This window comes from Chlamydotis macqueenii, chromosome 6, assembly GCF_036417535.1.
Source record: "Chlamydotis macqueenii isolate bChlMac1 chromosome 6, bChlMac1.mat, whole genome shotgun sequence".
Classification (NCBI taxonomy): Eukaryota; Metazoa; Chordata; class Aves; order Otidiformes; family Otididae; genus Chlamydotis; species Chlamydotis macqueenii.
Genome location: NC_141561.1, coordinates 2,500,001 through 2,519,151, shown reverse-complemented (window position 1 = coordinate 2,519,151; position 19,151 = coordinate 2,500,001). Strand labels below are relative to the sequence as shown.

Sequence of the window (19,151 nt, the reverse complement as noted above, 5' to 3'; positions counted from 1 at the left end):
CATCTTGCCAAAGATTAAATTGCATACGATGGAAGACAACGCGAGAGGGAACATATTGTACCCCCCTTCACTTCCCCAGGATGTGGGCTTTTAGCTCAATGAACCACAGGCTTTGTAATTAGCGGCGAGGCGATTAGATCGTCCACATCTCTGGGAGTAATCTGTGCACCAATTGTGTGTGAGTGTTTAATTACTCTTGCTTACTGTCATTGAGGAGAGGTTGCGAACCCCTTTGCAAGAGGTCCTACGGGTTCTTTAGATAGAAGTTGCATGTGCTTCACTAAATCCTGTATTGTCGGGAGGGTAACGTACATTTAACTGTTCCCAGGGCCAAACGGCAAAGAAAATTCTCTAAATGGCATCTCTAAGTGGATGGAAGCTGGATTTGATGGCAATTCAAACGAATTCCAATTTTTGTTCTAAATCTTTCTGACATGTGTGGTAGGAACTAAAAGACAGAAAATAAATGGAGGAGACAAAGAAAAAGAGGTTAAAAATTCAGCAGAATAGAAATAGAGGTGGGAAGTTGCAATTAGACCTGGCAAAGTTGCACATATTCTCTGGTATTGCTGTCCAGGATGCTGCAGAGCTGGTAGATCGGAAAGCTTCCATTGCCATTCGGAATTGTCTTTGGACGGTGTTGGCGTTACACAGGTAGGGATTTGGGGTTTAGTTTTTGAAGCTGTAGAGAGATGCAAATGATTACATATATTGTAGATCCGTTTGTGGAAACTCCAACCTGTAGCTTTATGTGGGCTGGAAGAAAGGCAGGAGGAAAAGTAAAGAATAGTGAATTAACTCTTGCAGTTGTTGGGAAAGTCACGCTGGTGACGTGCATGAGGAGGAACTACTGTTGGGTAGACTTTGTATCCAGGAGCAGATCTTCCAATGTTGTCGCGTGGGTTGTAGCTCCTTCGAGTTGGTTCATCGCTGATGAATAATGATGATAACATAGTAGAAGGATGGTCCAGCTGACCTTGCGTGGTGTAACTTGCCTCTCCCTCCCTGTTGAGAGGGAACTTTTATTTGCTTTTACTGTTTTACCTACCCAAAAATTGTTGCTTTAGGGAGCTCCGAGGTGGAGCCTCTTCCAAGTGAAGAGATAAGAGAAAACGTCTTCAAGATGAAATGAGGTAGTGAGCTTTAAAACTTGGAGATGTGTCTAAGACAGCAAGGAAGAGATGTAGGAGGAAGGTGGAACCGAGATGTCAGCAGAACCATCAACCTCCTGTGAGACTAGGCAACCTCCGTCTGCATCAGATGTCCAGGGAGAGGAGAGCAATACTTCATCTCCTGAGGAGCACTGCACACCACAAATTCTTTCATGCTTGGCTTTGACTAAATGTTTGTAAAGGAAGATTTGATGTCTGACTAGTTTTTTGTTGTTGTTGTTGCAGTTTTTTGTTTGTTTGGTTTTTTTTTCTTCTTTTCCTGAAATGCTGCAACCTTACAGGTGGCAGCAGCCCAGCTTACAGCCATCAGTGAAGACCAGCTAGCAAGCACTGAGCTTGTGAGACGACAGGGAGGGACAATTACATCTTCACAAATAACTGTCCTCTCCGACAATGCGTGTCCCTCGGAACCGGAGGTCTGACGTTCGGCAGCACCTCTGCTCCAAGGTCTTTCCTGGGAGGATGGGGACCTTCCATTGTCCCCAGCACTGGTGACAGCGAGGACGAGACATTGCCGCCCTAATGAGACCTGACAAATGGGCAATTGGGCTGCCGCTTAGGGACTTTAATGGTTAATTTCCATAGCGCCGTGTCAGGGCAAAGGGCAGGAAGAAGTAATCCCGCTGCAGAGCGGGGATGGGGATGCCTTTCCGTCTGAAAGGTGCCGGTGAAGCTGGAAAGATTGAGTTAAGTAGGATTTCTGTGTCAGCGCCCAAGACCTTTTATAAACAGCCTGTATGATCTAAATACCATGTGACTATTTCCCCTCGCTGCAATCCCGTATCAAATTCAGAGCGGGCCATGCCATTTTCCATTAGGCTGGTGCGTGCACGCCGCTGTGCGCAAGAGGAGACTGCGTCTGGAGAGGAGACGGGTCATTTCGGAAGGAAAAACTGCGTCCCCCTACACCGGAGAATGACTCTGTTCTGTGAGCCGACATCTCAGCAATAGCTGTTGGGGAAAAAAATAATTTTGTACCTTTGGCAGAAAGCTTGTAAGTAAAGGAAGATGTCTTCGTGCCCTCCATGAAGCTTCTTAGGGCTAAGGGGCTTCATGATGAGATGCTATCCTTGTAGAAAAAATATCATTTTGGATGATTTTTTGGGGAAAAAAGTGAACCAAAAATATTTTTTTTGTCAAATGTCTGCAGATTTTAAGACAGTTGCATCCATATATATCTCTCTCTCTCTCTCATCTTTCCTTTAAAAAGAAAAAAGGGATTACATTTTATCTTCATGTGTGGATGTAAAAACAGAAAGAATGAGTGTGCTGAACAATAATTATTCAATAAGTTTGATTTTTATTCAAAATAGTTTTGGATATTCCACTTTCCGTGAAATATCAGCGTTGCCTTAAACATCAACAAGTATTTTCTCGATCAGATGCGGTGTATTTGTCGGTGCATTTTGCCCTCAGTGAAAGACAGAACTTCTGTGTGTAACCTTGTGTCCATACTTAGAGTACTTGTGAAATATGGAGTGTTTGGGTTTCTGACATATTTCAAATGTATAAAGTAGAGGTGGGGAAGTGAATTCTGTACATTCATCTGTGGTTCTTGCAACGCATTAGAAGTGGGATTGGCAGCTGAGCTGCCAAATCAGAGGAGGCACAACATGAGTATTTTTAGCGTGCAGCTGGAGGATCTCTGCTACCCGTGCAGGCAGGACCAACAGCCACTTGTCTTCTCAATCTGACGACGAGGTGAGTACCCACAGCTACGCACAGGCATTTGGAGACGCCCCATCACTGGAAACGTTCAAGGCCAGGTTGGATGAGGCTCTGAGCCACCTGATCTGGTTGGAGATGTCCCTGTTCCTCGCATGGGAGTTGGACTTAGATGACCTTTGAAGGTCCCTTCCAACCTGAACCTATGGGCTCAATTTTGGTCCCGTAAAAGGGGATGTGTACGGTAGAGGGAAATCTTGGCCCTCAACTGGAAGTCTTGGATCGGTACTGTAAATACCAATGCTTTCTGTGATTATGCTGAGAAACCCAACAAATTATTTTCTTATTATACTTGGGAGGAATCCTTAGGGCATGAAGGGACGTGGTTTAGTGGTGGACTTGGCAGTGGAAGCTTTACGGTTGGACTCGATGATCTTATGGGTCTGTTCCAACCTAAGTGATTCCATGATTCTGTTAATCTTGCTATGTTTTAACTTAAAATATTGCCGTCTCTCCTTTATGTTGATAACTGAGAGTTTGCCTTTAGCTATGAGAAGCTCCTCTCTTCGTGATGAGGGTCCTAATTATTTTGTACTGTAGCACATAATTGCTGCCGAGACCGCGTGAACCGACAGTTTCACTGCAAACTGCCAATTTCTTGAAATGAATAATGAGGCTTGTAAAATCTACCCTGTTTCGCCTGGGATGAAAAATAATCCCAAAATCGCTCCCCGCTCCAAATCTTCCTTTTTCTCAGCAGTGTGAATACTGAGCAATTTCCGCACGGGAAAACCCAATTGCCATTGAGTGGCTGTGGTCAAGTGGTGAGCAGAGAGGCTGCTGTGTGTGGTGGTGGACAGATTTCCTCTTGTGTAGGAAAGGAGAGATTTGTCTCAGGAGTACAAACATGTCTTGGTTGCTGAGCATCACGTGTGACTTGTGTTACGTATCGATACGTGCCCTGAAAGCCATCACTCCCGGACTGGAACATGTCTACTTGGTGCCGTTGCTTGTGCAGCTGATGGCTCCTGTTGTGCTCAGGACCATCAGGGTAGCGTTGGCGTCTGGCCAGCTCAGCTCCAGGTCCATGTATATTTAGCCATGAGGAACTCAAAAATGTGAATAGACCTGAATCCATGCGCATGCCCTGCTCCCACGCCAAGGTGGGCTCCAGCTGGTTTTGCTGGGGGTTCTTCCTCCAGACCCCACAGTGAGCAACCGGTCCCATTTCTTTCATCTTTCCCGTGGCTGGGAGAGGCTTGTTTTATTTCCTTTCTGCTTCTAATCAGGATTTCATTTTCCCCTGCCTGATACGCATCTATGGAGTAAACCCAATGGAAATTGGCATTTTCCTCTTTGCAAGGTTAAACCAACGAAGTTTAACGTACCACACTCTGTGTTATCTGTTCCCCTCACTATTTTTATGGATTTCACGGTGTTTTAATAAAAGAGCTGTTTCCAGATAAGAGCCAAGGATAACGACAGCCCCCTTGGTGACCATCGTGCTGCTAGTGCTGGGCGGCTCTCTGCTGCGAGACAAACATTTAGAGCCGGAGGTGGAAGGTTACGTCCCCACCCCGGGCCATCTTTCCTGAAAAAAAACCAAAAAATTTGATTTATTAAATGATAGCTACCACACTTTCAAAGTGGCTGAGGAAATATCTGGGTATTGGAGATTTCTTGGTCAGTCTGACCGGGGAAAATAAAAACCCCAACCCTGTGTGTGCTGGATGGACGCCAGCGGCCAGGGGAAACGGGCGGCTCCTGCCTGGCTCAGCAGCCGCGTCCGCTCGGGGCTTTGCTGTCCTGCTTGGTTTCCGAGGCATGTTTTCATCACTTCTAAGGAATTGTAATAATATGAGCTGTGTATGAGTGTTGTCTGTTCCCGGAGGGCTCCCCGCAGCCCGGGTGCAGGGTTTGGGATGCTCCTGAAAGCCGCTGGTTTTTGGGGACGGCTTCACGAGTGGTACTGCAGCGGGTATTTATTTCTGCTTCAGTTAGTTCCCGTCATTCAGGGACATGGGAAAAGTATTCCGCATCATTTGTAATGGGGGAATAAGACCCTGTGGAGCATGGATGAGGAAAATGCAATAGTTACTTCATGTTATTAACAGCAGCCAATTAAAGTCAGAGAAAACCTGCAGCAGCTGGAGCTCCCCGCTTTTCCTGAGATATAGGGAAAGTAATGTGGAGCTTCTGGTTTGCCCAAAAGGTGCATTTTTGAAGGGTGTGGGAGACTCATCTCTGCTCCCCCGGACATCCCAATGGGTCTCCAGCTACCCCGTTTCCTTTCTTCCCGGTCTAATCCTGCAATTTTCCAGTATTCTTTCAAAGAAGCAGTTAAATCTTATTTATCAACAACCTACTGAGGTTTTTGAAAACCAGTCACTGCCCAGTTAAATTGTAAATGGTGACAAACCCAACTGCCTTTCCCCTTGGCTGCCGTTTGCAGCTCTCTGGCTGGGAGAGGGTTTGCCCAAATCCTTTTCCCAGGCGGTGCCGGGGATGCCGAGCCAAATTAACCTCACCACTGCCTGGCCCCGCTGGAGGGCAGCCGAAGGTTCATGGGACCATCATGGTTTTGGTGAAGTTGGGTTGCTGGGGGCCGAGGTGGTGGCTCACACATTTCCTCTTCTCACCTCTGTTCTCTGCTATCGCCCAGGTGATTTTTTTCGGCCGACGCATGAGTACAGCTTCGCCCGGTGATGGCCTCGCAGCCCGCGCTGGCATGGGTGCTGCTCCTCAGCCTGCTGACCGCCTGCCTGCCGGCCGTGCAGCCCAGGGACTTCACCGTGAAGGACATCGTCTACCTCCACCCTTCCAGTAAGCCACCTTTGCACGGGCTGCAAAGCCAAGGGCGGCCGCGGCACGGGGACGAGGATGAGGGTGAATGTGTGTTAAGGCCGCAGAAGCGTTGAGGTAGAGCTGAGGGCTGAGCAAAGATGAAATAAATATCCCTGGTGCTCACGATGCAAAACCAGACTGCTGCTTCCCAAAGGGATTAGAGGACCAACAGTGTTACCGGCAATTGCCGACTAAAGTCGGAGACTTTTAGTTCGCTGTTTTCTGCTCCTCTGTAATCTCTCTGGCCATAAGACCGAGCTCCATGGCCAGGTGGTTTGCCCAAGCACATTGATAGCTGTAAGCAAGGGCCAAGCACAACCATCAGCAGCTGTGGCACCAACTGCTTCTGACTATTTCAGGAATTCCCTGAAGCAAAGCTATAGCAAAGTTACGCATCTTCAGACCTCCCATGGACTCCCCCTTCCCTAGTCTGTTCACCTCATCAGATACAAACTTGTGTTTAACTCTAGAAGAGGAGAGCTGTGCCTGCCGGCTGTTCCTAGAGAAAACTCACCATCTTTAGGAATTTAGCTGAAAAACTTATATTCTGTGCAAGCAAAACAAAATTCCTGGTTTATGCCATAACCACGGCCTGCCAGAGGTCCAGGGTGAGAGGGGTGAGTTTAATTAGCGCTGTTGTGTTTTCCCATCCCAGGCTGTTCCTTGAGGGCAGCACCAGTTGCTCCCAAGTGATTTGCTGGCCCTTGCCCAGAGGAGCCTGGAGAAAAAAAGCGGCGAATGCCTCTTGCTTCACCTCTTGTACCCCAGTGGGGGCTGGCCGAGAGCCGGTGGGCGAGGGGAGGAGGTGAAGAGGAGGGAGAGGTGAGACCTGAGGAGGTTCAGCTTACTTCGCCCCGTGGAGATAAATGCGGCCCCTTCACCATTTGGCTTCTGAGAAGGTGGCAGCATCTTGAAGATGTATTGAATGTGCTACAGAAGCCCTGCCAGGAGACTACTTAAGAAGTTATGCTCTTCGTTTGGTGAGATAAATTAGGACGGAGCCTGCTGTTAAAATCTTGAGGTTCAGCAAATTGATTTTTCTTTCCTTTGGGAACACCAGCCTGCCTTCAGAAGGGGCAACTCGTTTCCTCGGTGGGACACTTTCCAGCAGTATTTTAATTTTAATCCATTTGATGTTTGTTATCAGCGCCGATACAGTAGCAGTGTTGGATGTGAGCTCTGATACCGCGAGAGTAAGCGCTCCTTGCTCACATTGGCTCCCTTTGAAGTCCGCAGCGGGCGCTTTCGCTAGGTAACGGGCGGCTGAACTGAGTCCTCATTGTATCCGTACGTGCCTTGCTATTTCTGATAGGGTTTTTACAAATTGGGACCAACCTGATGAAGTTGACAGGTACACCTGTAGAAAGATATGTCTAAAGAGAACAAACGCTGCTGTGTGCCTCCGAAAAGCGTAGTAGAACCGGATTAATTGGCTCATTTTAACCAAATACTGTACATTCTTTCCAGCCACGCCGTATCCTCACGGATTTAAATGTTTCACCTGCGAGAAGGCAGCAGATAATTATGAATGCAACCGATGGGCTCCGGATGTCTATTGTCCAAGAGGTAACCAACTGCACGATAGCATTTAATTTAAACCTGTCCCACAGTGGCCGCTTGCTGTCCCCGCCGCCGGGACGGCACTGAGCCCCCATTATCCCTCGCGTGCGCTCGGACGCTGGCGATCGCTACTCCCGCTTGTAAGCCTCCTCAACGAGACAGACGTGTAAGCGATACGAGTAATCCTTTAAGCTTTTCTGTCTCTTTGCGGTGGGTGAAGTTTAGGGCTTTCATCTGTTCCCCGTCCTCCTCTAGCTCAGCTGGAAATTAAATCAGGCTGATGTTTATTTAGGAGTTGTGTTTCTCTTACTGGTGAGTACGGGACTGATTCTTGCTTTATTTGCTTCCCTCCCCTACGGCACAAGCCCGTGCTTCAGAGCAGCCGAGGCCACTCTCTTTTTGCCTGCCATCGAGGTATTTTCTGTATTTTGGGTTCATAGCTCCCATCGGAGTCTAGCGTTGGGAAGAACACCCAGAAAGGGCTTTGGGATACAGGCACCCAAATATCAGATACTGGTGAGGTCCTCAGATCTCTCCTCCCTTACCGCTTCTCTGAGACCATCCACAGCCCCTGACGAAGCTCTGGACATGGGCTGGACATGGGCCGTGTCCTCACCAGCGTGGTGACCGTACGTGGGCAGAGGGATGCTCACCACTCCCCTGGTGCTTTCTGTAGGCCAAGCAGCGCTGTTCAGCGTCCATCCGGAACTTCTGTGATCTGTTGTGGGACAGGTGCCCTCCGAAAATATTTATTTTGGAAAGAGAAAGAGCGTAACCTGCAGTGCAGGGACGAACCAGCTGTGTCTGCAGCCTGTGCCAGAGAATTTATTTGCTTTGAGCTCAACTCATCAGGACATCAACAACGATAAACGGGATCAGGCCGGCTGGCATCGGATGAGACCAGCGTTCCTGGGCGCTCCCTGTGTGGACAGGAGTAGCTGGTATTTAACTGACGAAGGACAACATGAGCTGTAGATCGCTGTGCGAGGAGAGAGGCCTGACTCCCAGGTCTGCCTTGTGTAACAACCAGCTGAAATGACTCGACCGAAAAAAGATACGCTAATCGGAGAGCAAAGTTAGTACTTACTGGCTGTTTAGGGGAGGTGAAAACCGTGCTTTGGTGTGGCTGTGTTCCTCCAGACCAGGACTGCTAGTTACGGTTACCAGCCCTCCTGCCTGCGGGTACAAGCCCCACCACCACCAGCTTCCATTGGCGTCTCTTAGCTTTACACCCAACGCCCTTCCGCATCAGGCAGCTTTTATTACGGCAGCTTTTTTCTTGGTTGCTTTCGTTTTCAAATGTCGTTTGGAGTTCGTGTAAGGAAGCCGCAGAAATGCAAGCTGAGGTGGGAGGCGTGACCGCCGGTGTGCTCTGGGAGCTGGGGTTAGTTATCTCCCCAGGGAATTACCTTATCTCCGCGAGTTGGAGGAGCGCGCGTACGGCGTTGCCTCCCTCGCTGCAGTGATCCGAACGCTCGCTGTTTCGCTTGGGTTAAATGGTGGGAGAAAACAAGAAAACTCCATCCTGCTATTTGTATTGACCAGAGATTAGAAAAAGACTTTCCTAGAAGGCAAGCCTCCTCCTGGGCATTAAGCTTGTTTTCTGTAATTTGTTGGCTTCAGCTCAAGCAGAAACTGTTAGTGATGTAATTTGTATGGAAATACTGCACTCAAAATACTCCCAGTACACTATTTTTGGATGGCCTGTGGGCAGGCTGACATCTCGGTGATGGCCACCACCGCCATCACCACCTGGTGATGTTCCAGCCGCTGCAGGTGACACCCGAATGTGCTGCTAGAGGTTGCAGGTTGGGAAATTGGCTCTCAGAAGTCAACGTGTGACTCCAGGCCCTTTGAAATACCAGATTCAGTGTTTCCCTACCCAGTTTAAAGCAGAGAAGACAACTTTCTCCTGCTGGAGACATGTACCAGCTTTGCTGGATCTCGCCACGCGGGGCTGGTTTGCTTACATTGAGCCTGGGTGTCTGTCTGCACCGTGAATTCTGGTTTCAATAGCTGTTTTTTTTCCCTTCATGCTCCCTTCAAGGGTATAGGAGGGTGCCCGTGAGGTGGACCCCACGGAGAACGTGTGTTTCAGCCGTAGGGTGATGCTGCTGCAGGTCAGCATCACTCCTGGCAGGTCGAGACGCGGCTGTCTGTTGTGTATAGGTGTTTGGAGATACCTCGTAGCTGGAACAGGTCACGCGGTGTCTGCAGGACAGCTCTACCAGAGGAAGGAAGAATGCAAAAGAGGAGGTGACAACATTGTTTTTCGTGGTCTTGGCCTGCGGTCCTCTGCTATCCCTCTGGCCAGCAAGCTCCCTACCTGTAGGGCAGTCGTTATGGGTTAGACATGGTGATGTTCCTCACCTCTGCTTTGCTCTGGGCTCTCCCAGTGCTCTCTGGCCAAATCCTTTTCATAGCGCTTGTCATCATTACACTTGGCCTGCTCTGAGAAGAGAGGCAGACCAGAACGCAGTGCAAAACTCAATATTAATCTGGGTGAGTGGGTTTTGCTGCTTATCAAGGACTTACTCCTTGCAGGAGATGATGGCCATCAGCAATGGCCATGCGAGGAGAGGCATGCAGGGGAAAACACGTGTCTCCAAGATGATTGCACAATACTTTCTAAAAAACACACTTGGAAGAAAGAATGAAACAGCCTTAAAAGAGTTACGGAGTGCTGGAAGCTTTATTTGTTCCATCTGGGACCCGTCAGGGGCAAGCTCCGCTGCCCAGAGCCGTTGCAGGAGAAATAAAGCTCCGGTGATGCACGCCCAGATTTGTGGGGGAATGGTCCTGGGAGAAGCTCAAAGCTGTTGTGCAGAGTGCGCTTCCCTTGGGGTGAACCTGTGAGCTTTACACCTTAGGGCGGGAGAGCCTGGAAAAATTAAAAACCCGCGTGTTGCAGGCTGGGCCGGCCGGTTTGAGGGGAGGCAGCGCCCCGAGCGCCTGCAGCCTCTGGTGATCCGTGGCGTCTGTTTGCTGTGGGTATCGCGCGCCAGTTAAGAGCAGGTCAAAGATGCGCCGGATGTCTGAGGGGTTTTATTGCCTAACGAACAACGTGTTCGGCCGGCAACCTCGCTCGGCTCTTGCCAAACGCCTAAAACATGAGAGGTATGCAGGGCTTTGCCCAGCGGACATGAGGGCTGAGCAGGAATGTTGACTTTAAATTAATTACACTCTTTTTTTTGTTGTTGTTCTCTCTGTGAAAGTAACAATTTTATTAATAATAAGGTTGTTTAATAAGAAGCAAGGTGTAATTTAGAGAAGAAGTATATAATGGCATGTTTCCTGTGTTGAAAATCCAGTGTGGTCGTCTCGGAGCGCTAGGAAGGGGAACAGCACCTTCAACTTCCCGCTGACGACTAAAGCGTGAAACAAACCCAAATTCCTTTAAGCCTGAGGATAACGGCAGCGTTTGTCAGGCATTCTGCTTTGAATTTTCTGCGCGTTTTACAAGTGTCAGTAGAGGAGTAGCTTAAAAGAGGAGGAGGAGGAGGATGGTCTTCCCTGGGGAGGAGGGATCCCACAGGAGAAACGCGCAGAAGATGCGATGGGAATACCGGGGACGTGGTCCGTGTCGTGGTGCTTTTTCTGAAGACCAGGAAACTGAGAAATACATAAATCCTTCCAGCTGTTCTGCTGATTTTTTGGCATTATTTTATAGGTGATAAAAGTGAGGGCCAGAGAGGGTGAAGGATCTTTGCTGGGGTGTGCAGGAGCGTGAGCGTTATCCTACAGAATTAATATTTGAGCATGAAGCTAGGAAAATATTAAACCTCTATAAATGAAAGCTAGCTCCAGACATAAAGAGGTATTGTGAGTGTTTTCTTTTTTAAGAGACAATTCCTCAAAAACCAATAGTGCATGAGATTTGGGGTGTTTATCTGAGCCTCCCTCCGTAACTTGGTTATCCAGCGTACCTTTCTTTGTCAGTAACACGGAGAACCGTGCTAGTGTTGGGAACAAATCTCCATTTCCAGGGTGCTTTGAAACCTCAGGTTTGTGCCAAGAGCTTGGGGTGTGGGTGTGTGTCTTTCGTGACATTTATGTATTCAATAAACACATCAAAATTAATTTTTTTTTTAAATCCTGAGATTTAAAAAAAAAAAAAATCTAAGGCCTCTTTCCTATTTCTTCCTATTTGTAGACTCTCACAAAACTTGAGTTTGATAGGTAAACACATTTTTTTTCTGTCTTTCTAGGTACAAGATACTGCTTTAGCCAACACATGATGAAAGTCACTGGAGAGAGCGTCTCCGTCACCAAACGCTGTGTACCGTTGGAGGACTGCCTGTCCACGGGATGCACTTACGTGAGGCACGAAGAATATAAGGTATAGGATAAAAATTGCCTTTTTCTCATCTGAAAACTGGGCAGAAGCCTTCTGGCCTCCACCAGCAGTCTGACTGGTTCAGTGGGTAAATCAGCATCGTCAAAAATGAAGTTTCTCTTCTTAACGAGCTCCAGCTCATTTCCATTTGTTACCGAAACAAAGGAATAATCTCTCCCAGAGCAAAAGAATAATCTCTTTAAATAACTCTCCTGCCAGGAGCTTGGGGGAGCAAACCACTCCCTTCAGGCTGAGGAGCGCTTCGCCTGCGGAACCGCACCGTGTCTGGTCCCCTCCGCTCTGCAACGGTGCTCGCCCACCATCTCGTGGTTTTCATACTGGAACGGGTTGGGGGAAAGCCCTGAAACCTTTTGAGTAAAAGTTTTATACCCAAATCGAAGTTATTTATTTATTAAAGATTTTTTCTGAAGGTTAATAGTTGACCTTTTTGAAGTTCTCCAACAGGTTAATGTCAAAGAGCTTTCTGAGCACGCTGCAGCCCCATCTCTGTTTTGCACATCGTTTTATGCTCCCTTGGCCTGGGGTGGTCTAAATCTCTGGGCTGCCGCAGGAATTGTCTAGCACTCCAGCACCCGCACAATGGGTGACAGGCAACAAAAAACCCTTATGTGAATAAATACTGATTTATTTGAGCTCTGAACCGCGAGCTCTACTTCAACCAGACAACGTTAGTTTTCATCAGCTTACTTATTTGGGGTGAAAAAAGAAAAGAACCTCTTCAAAATGGATGTGTCCTCCTTGTGCTAGCCAACGTATTGTCCGTGCGTGGGTGAAAGGCTTCTCCAAGGAGATGGATTTGAAAAAAAAGGGGGGGGGGGGAGAAAAAAAAAAAAAAGAAAAGGAAAAAAAAATAAGAAAAAAGGAAGGAGGGAATCAAACTGCCCACTGCTTTCCTTTGCAAATGTCGTATTATTTGCCTTACATCTTTATTCACTGGTATTGGTATTTTTCAAATAACCAAGTTATAACCTGGCTTCTTTCAGATCTGCACCTCCTGCTGCGAAGGAAGCATCTGCAACTTGCCCCTGCCAAGGAACACAACAGACGCCGTGTTTACCACCCTCTCCCCCCTCAACAAAACACAGAGACTCTCACATCCCGTCCTGCTGACCGTGGCGTGTCTCTGGCTGGGGTTGATGTCACAGCGCTGGGTCACGCTGCCACGCGCGGCGCGGCCGGGCAGCTGAGCCGGGGTGAGAACATCTGCGTGAGCATCCAACCTCTCCCCGCAGAGCCTGCGCTTTGGAGTTGTCTTTGAAAGACTGGATTTCCTCCTTGTTTTCTGTTAATGCTGAGCTAGTCAGCCTGGGACGTAGGCGTATTTGAAGGAGGTAAAACCATCACATCTCTACTCTTTTCTGAAGAAACTCGTGCAAATTGTTCCCAGAATCCATGGCTGGGACTGACACCCTTTTCTTAATGTCTTCTCTCCGTGAAGAAACGTTATTTACAAGTACTATATCGCTGCCAGCTGCTATTATCATCACTTACACATTTGAAACTCTATGGTAATTTGCCGCAGCACTAACTCCGGTGTCTCGTTAACCGGTCTTGCGATCGTAGGGTAAATAATGCATAGTCAGCAGGTCTTTGCTGTCTTCCCACGTCTCCCGCTCCTCTTGGCGAAGACAGCAGTAGAAGGGATGGGGTCAAGGCAGCGGCAGCTTGGATGAGGCCAGCGTCGCACGCGGATGCTTCCACCGAGGTTGTCCACTCGCAGCACGAAGAGCCACCCCCGTAACAACACACGTTGAGATGGGCAGAAAATCCGTTGTTTGGTTTGTAAACCGGACCAGAAAAACTCTACAAATGCCGTTGTTGAAGCGTGGTTAAAGGGGGAGGCGGGTGTGCGGTCCTTGACCCTCTCTTGAGAAGATGAAGGCGAAGGTTGAAGGTTAAGATGCTCGTCCCCGCCGAGCCAGGTTTCAGAGCTTTACACTTTTTCGTATTTTGGCACCCAGTCCTACAGACGGAGAGTGAGTTGATCCTGAACAGCTTCTGGTATTTTATTTAATTTAACGCACTCCTGCTGTGGAGTATGGACTGTTACTCAGTGCGGCTGTGTTTTGGTCACCTGTGTTGCTTGGTTTGCTCGGAAATCATGTATGCAATATTTATTTTTGTATGTTGAGTAGGACCTAAAGTGTTTTAAAAGATTCTTAATGCTGATAGTGCCAGGGAAAATAGTTGTTTTTCAAGTGGGTAAGCCTGTAATATATAAATTATAAATATATATATATATATATATAAAAAGATATTTTGCAGCACTATTGAAAAAAGAATCACCTTTGTTTTACAGGGTCAGTAATAAAAGCAGGGTATCCATGGACTTGTTTTAAACCAAACTTTTTTATAATTAAATTTTTTTAAAAAGAAAACAAACACACAAACCAAAACAAACCACTATAGTCATAAATTGTTCTTTGAGTTAATTTTTGGGTAGTTGTGCTCCAAGGTAACTTGAGCTTTATCAAAACCCCACTATTCTTGCGCTCTGAAGCTCTTTTTTTGTTGAGTTATCCAGTGAAAGGCAGGTGAAGGAAGCCAATGCTGGAACCCAAATACTTCATAAACTCCTCCAGTGCTTTGGAAGGACTCCTGGAGTGGACCAGCAAGCCCCCATCGAGCAGCGGCCGTGTTGGATACCAGCTGGAAAATGGGAGATCTGAGCATGCAAGGTGCTGTTCTTCAGTTCTGTGGCCTTTGGAGTGAACTCTGCTTGGAGTTTTGTTGGAGACAAAGGGGGAGAACCAAGAGCTGTGCTCGCTCCCCATCGTTTCAGGTGATTTCTCTGGAGAAGAGATTTCTCTGGTGTGCTTCGCTGAGTGACGTTCATTGTGAAAAATTGAACTTCAAACACTGCTTCTTTCCTTTTTTTTTTAACTTTTTTTGTAAAACTAACTTTTTTGAGGATAAGCTAGTTGACCTCACTCATTGCATTTTGATGTCCTTTCAGCTCTCCTGTGACCTGCTCGCAGGTCGCTAGTATTAAGAGGGTAGTTGCAATCTGCTGTTCTATGCAAGTTAGGTCTATCGCTGGAGACCCTGGAAAAATAAAATAATCAACGCTGCAGCCTTTATGAAGCTTGTCCCCTCCTCTGCAAGCTCCTTCGAGCAGAGAAAGTCTGGAGTGGATTCACAGGCACTTGCTCCAGGCGCTGGGGAAAATGAGGTGGAGCGGGCTACAACTTCTCCAATAACAATTTAAATATTTATTTATAATTGTTCTCCTGCAAAAAGGAAGAGTTTAAGCTTGGAAGGACCTCGTTCAGTGGATCAGCTCCTCACCTGAGGTGGGGATTAAACAGTTTTTCTGCATTGGTTGAGCAATTCAGCAGCATTCTTGTGTTGGAGCAGGACTGGATCCAGGACATAAGCTTTGAGAAGACATGGTGGAAAGCCTGTGTGATGCAGAAGCATGGGAAACCTGACATGTCTTGCTTATCTGTTCAACTGAGGTGGACCTGAGGCTCAGGCCATTGCACGTGACCAGCAATATTGCACACGGGAGCTCCTCGCCGTCCTCAGGGCTCACAGGCTGGTGCTGGCAGCTCAGCTGGATGTTTTAAGGATTTAAGAAATTTTTTTTTTTTATGCTGGGAGTGATGGAGTAGTGGCCCAGGTTGCCCAGAGAGGTGGTGGATGCCCCATCCCTGGAAACATTCCAGGCCAGGTTGGCCGGGGCTCTGAGCAACCTGATCTGGTTGGAGATGTCCCTGCTCCTTGCGGAGGGTGGACTGGATGGGCTTTGAAGGTCCCTTCCCACACAAACCCATCTGTGATTCTATTTAGATTTTTACTTTGGGCTTCACTAAACACATGCATTTAGGGGTCAGGGAGTACGATACCTTAACCAGCAGCAAGAAGCAGAAGTTAGCTCCTGACCTGAGCTGGCTGCCCTGGTCACTAGCTTTCAGTGAGAGGTTTCTCCCCACGTCTTCTGGCTTCTCTGTGTATTGTGTCCCTCAATTTCCCAGGTATTTTGCAGTTTCATTGTCAAGTGGCACAACAGAACTCCCCAAGCCTGACATCTGCTATGGTAACTCTGAGACGTGTGTAACCACCTGGGCTGTGCTGCAGGAACGGCTGGATTTCTTCATGAGGAGATACTGGGCTTTTAGACCAGCACGTGGAAGTGTTGGTACCTGTACTGAGATGAAGTGTGCTAACAGATAGGATCTTCATGCTGTGTTTAGTTGGCCCTCAGACAAACCAGAGACCTTTTTGGGTACCTGCTAATGCTCTCTACTCACAAAGACTGGGATGCCACCCAGCATCTTCCCTAGAGTATCCAGCTGCCAGCCATGCCGTTACACCAAAACCAGTGCTTCGCAAATACCTGAGCAGGAGCTGCTGCTGAGCACATCACCAGCTTTGCTCTGCCCATGATGTTGCAGTAGATGGAGAATGTCCTGGTTCTTGTGCTGTGCTGGTCCCTCTCCCCCACTGCTGTGCCACCATTGTGTTCTTCAAAAGGGACCTGAGCGCTGGTCAACTGAGCTGCTACCTCCGGCTCTGGTACAAGGATTGTGGACATGGAGCTTAAAAGAGCAAACGAAGGTGACTCAGAACAAGTGAGGAACCTGCACAGGATCCTCCCCGTACCAGCACATCGCTGTGTCCCCTCTGCCCGCGGAGCTGGTGGGGGTTTTTTTTTTAAGCACATAAATGCTGAGCTGCACCATATTTATTTTTTTTTTTTAGGCTCTATATATGCAATATTGCTTCTGAATGTCTAATTTTTAACTCTTGTAAATGCTGTACATTTGTATAAATAAATGTTCTGAATACTCAGACGACGTGTGAGGTATTTGATAACAACGTACAATTGCCATCACCAACTTTGCTCTTTGCTGCGGTGCCACCCCTGTGCTGGGACACTGCTGTCTGCTCCCCTGTCCCTTTTTCCTTTCTCTCATGCCCAACTCATCAGGAGGAAAGGAAAAAAAACAAACCCCGCAAATATTTAGAGCATTTTGGTTTAACTCCCCTTGTAGCTAATTAATCTTTCCCATGGGTTCCTCCTATTGAGTCCCATGGTTATTTATGACAAATTGTTTTATATTTAGCATTTAATAAAATAAGTTTGAGGCAGTTCTTGTTTAGTTTTTGACCCCCGGAGCCGCCTTTTCCTCACCTGCTCTCAGAAATCTTTGTTTTCCATAATTCTAACGCCACGTTAATTTAGTCCCAGCGTATTCTGGAGGTTTCCATGAGTTATTTCTAATTTCCACTCCGGAAACCAACACGTGGATGTAAAAAACTTGATGTAACTAGTGAAAGGTTCTGGACAAAAAAGTTATTTATGGGTAATGGGAAGAAGATATAACTCAACATTTTTTAAAAAAAAAGAGTTATAAAAAGACATCTATTAGTTAAAGATATAAAAGAAAGTAGCTGTAGTAAGGCACATCATTCCCTCACGCTACGCGTACAGAAGTGAATTTACTTGTTTTTCCTGAGTTCTGATGAAAGCCGTTGCAGCTCAGCGACTGCTTCAGCAGTAGGAAAGGCTGAGCTGAAGCTCTACCAGCTACAGAAGGTGAAGATATAGCAAAGGGAGAAAAAAAAAAAATAACTCAATACTTGCAAGGTTATACTAAGAGGGAAACAATATTGACTGGAGAGTGCAACTACTCCTGCATCAGGAGGAGTCTTTAAGGAGGGGTGAGCATCAAGATGTCAACAGTTCTCTTAGTAATCAAAAAAAAAAAAAAAAAAGATACCTCAAATGGGAGTCATTAACAGTTTGCAAAATCATTGTGTGACCTTCTCAGTAGGATGTTAAATACAGCACATCAACTGAATTTCCCCTGGTCCTAAAAATCTGTTTCCCTCTGAAGGTTCAGCATTTGGTGCAGCTTTGGCTTACAAAGGTGCCTGGAGGGAAGAGGCTTTGTTATCCCATTTCAAGAGGTGCCTCTGGAGACACCGATCCCTGCTCCGGGTCAGGGACAGGATAACCCCTGGGCCCCGCAGCCCTTCTCCAGCTCATTCTTTGCCATTGCCAGCCAAAATCCAGCACAGACACACAACACCCAGTTCGGACCAACTGGCTGGGCAAAGCTTCTGAGAGCGTTTCCGCTTCCTTAAAGCGGCTCAAGCAACCAGCAAAGGTTGTGGCCCAAGCGTCTCACTAACGCCTGGAGGTTCCCATGTATTCCCAGTCAAGGCTGCATCATGACTTTCTCCTTCCACCAAGGAAACCGCCCACAGGTTGAACTCTGATGCTGGTAAATAGTATCACCATACCTATAAGTGGGAAAGGATGTGGAAAAATGTACTTAAAAATATGCGTATTAGGGAAGCGATGGCAAGCGTAAGTTAGCTCTCATGCTCCGAAGGTGCAAACCTTGGAAATGGCAATGCCCAAAGCGGCATCAATTCAGAGTTAAAGAAAGAAGATGGGAATGAACCATCTGAATCAAAGTCCTCATACACCTCACAGCATTATGATTCCAGATGCATGTCAAAATGGGCTGCCAAGTTTTGTTGCATCTTGCTAATATATGCTTTATGATGCCAACCTCATTAGATAATCTGATCAGGTCTGGTACCAATTTCTCATCTCTGGGTGGGGTTCCCCTTGACATCAATCCCAAAGCCCACTTAGATTCCTTCTTAGCCCGCCATCAGCCACCCATCTTCCAGGATGATCTAATAATGTCATTCGTTTAGCATTGACATTGTATATTTAAAAGCATTTTAAATATATAATCTCAACTTGTATGCATTTGAAGGTTTTCTGGTTTCTATCTCTTTTTAAGATTTCACCAGATTTTAGACATGTAACGTATGCATTTCATCACACAGCACTCAAACCTACTAGACACTGACTAAAAAATTGCAGGATATCTTCAACATGATGGAGTTGAGCCACAAAAAACGCAAGCAAATCCAACACTGGGCTGATGATACTGGAAAAACAAAGGAAGCAATACCAAGCTGACCAAAAAACACCCTCCCGCAGTAAGTTTTCATACGCTGAGGGAAGCAGTCCGAAAAAGCCACCCTTACCAACATTTCATAATTCTCCAGTGTAAATTCAAATAGGTTTTAGTCACGCTACAGATGTTCCTATCAAGCTCTACTGAAGGCAGGCTGAACCTCAACTTGCCAGTTCATGCATGTTAGAAATAACTAGCCCTCCTACCCAAAATTGACTTGGGACAGTGGCGGGGGGCTGCCCCCCCAAGTCCTTTCTGTTGCCAGGTGCTGGAAGGAGAATATTTTAAGTAGGTAACTACTTTAAGGAGGTAAGTTGCTCAAGTTTCTCCTGTAAAAATGTAAATAATCCTCCTCTGTGAGACTGCACCATGCAGTGCCGTATCTGGATCGCCGAAGAGCTACTCCTGAAGCCCATGGCAGGTGTCATAGGGAACCAGAAGAACGTGGGGCTGATTTTGCTGACCCCATGGGATGGGTATTTCTTACTCGTCACACTCAACTCACGTCTTATCGACCCAAGCACAAGGTAGAGCACAACGCACGGACCCATACATGGCTTTTTCACAACCGAAACAATGGGTTGGCGCCTGAAAACATCCCACCGA

General features: G+C 47.1%; 1 protein-coding gene and 1 long non-coding RNA gene across 2 annotated transcripts; one reads left to right on the top strand and one right to left on the bottom strand.

Annotated features, from left to right (window-relative positions):
• Positions 1-5,514: 5,514 nt before the first annotated feature.
• Positions 5,515-13,871, top strand: LYPD6 (LY6/PLAUR domain containing 6). The gene is made up of 4 exons (XM_010122089.2): positions 5,515-5,660; positions 7,149-7,247; positions 11,450-11,580; positions 12,582-13,871. The coding sequence occupies exons 1-4, from the start codon at positions 5,543-5,545 to the stop codon at positions 12,783-12,785; spliced, it is 552 nt and encodes a 183-aa protein (XP_010120391.2). The 5' UTR covers positions 5,515-5,542; the 3' UTR covers positions 12,786-13,871.
• A 118-nt stretch (positions 13,872-13,989) lies between these two features.
• Positions 13,990-16,830, bottom strand: LOC147600164 (uncharacterized). The gene is made up of 2 exons (XR_015258947.1): positions 16,736-16,830; positions 13,990-16,139 (listed from the first exon to the last, which is right to left on the bottom strand). It is a non-coding gene; the product is annotated as an uncharacterized LOC147600164 (long non-coding RNA).
• Between the last annotated feature and the right edge of the window lie 2,321 nt (positions 16,831-19,151).

What these genes read in the sequence shown, in the direction of transcription:
- LYPD6 (XM_010122089.2), top strand. Translation starts at nt 5,543, where the DNA reads ATGGCCTCGCAGCCCGCGCTGGCATGGGTGCTGCTCCTCAGCCTGCTG. An exon ending in CGTCTACCTCCACCCTTCCA is followed by an intron (nt 5,661 to 7,148) that starts GTAAGCCACCTT and finishes CATTCTTTCCAG; the next exon opens with CCACGCCGTATCCTCACGGA. An exon ending in TGAGGCACGAAGAATATAAG is followed by an intron (nt 11,581 to 12,581) that starts GTATAGGATAAA and finishes GGCTTCTTTCAG; the next exon opens with ATCTGCACCTCCTGCTGCGA.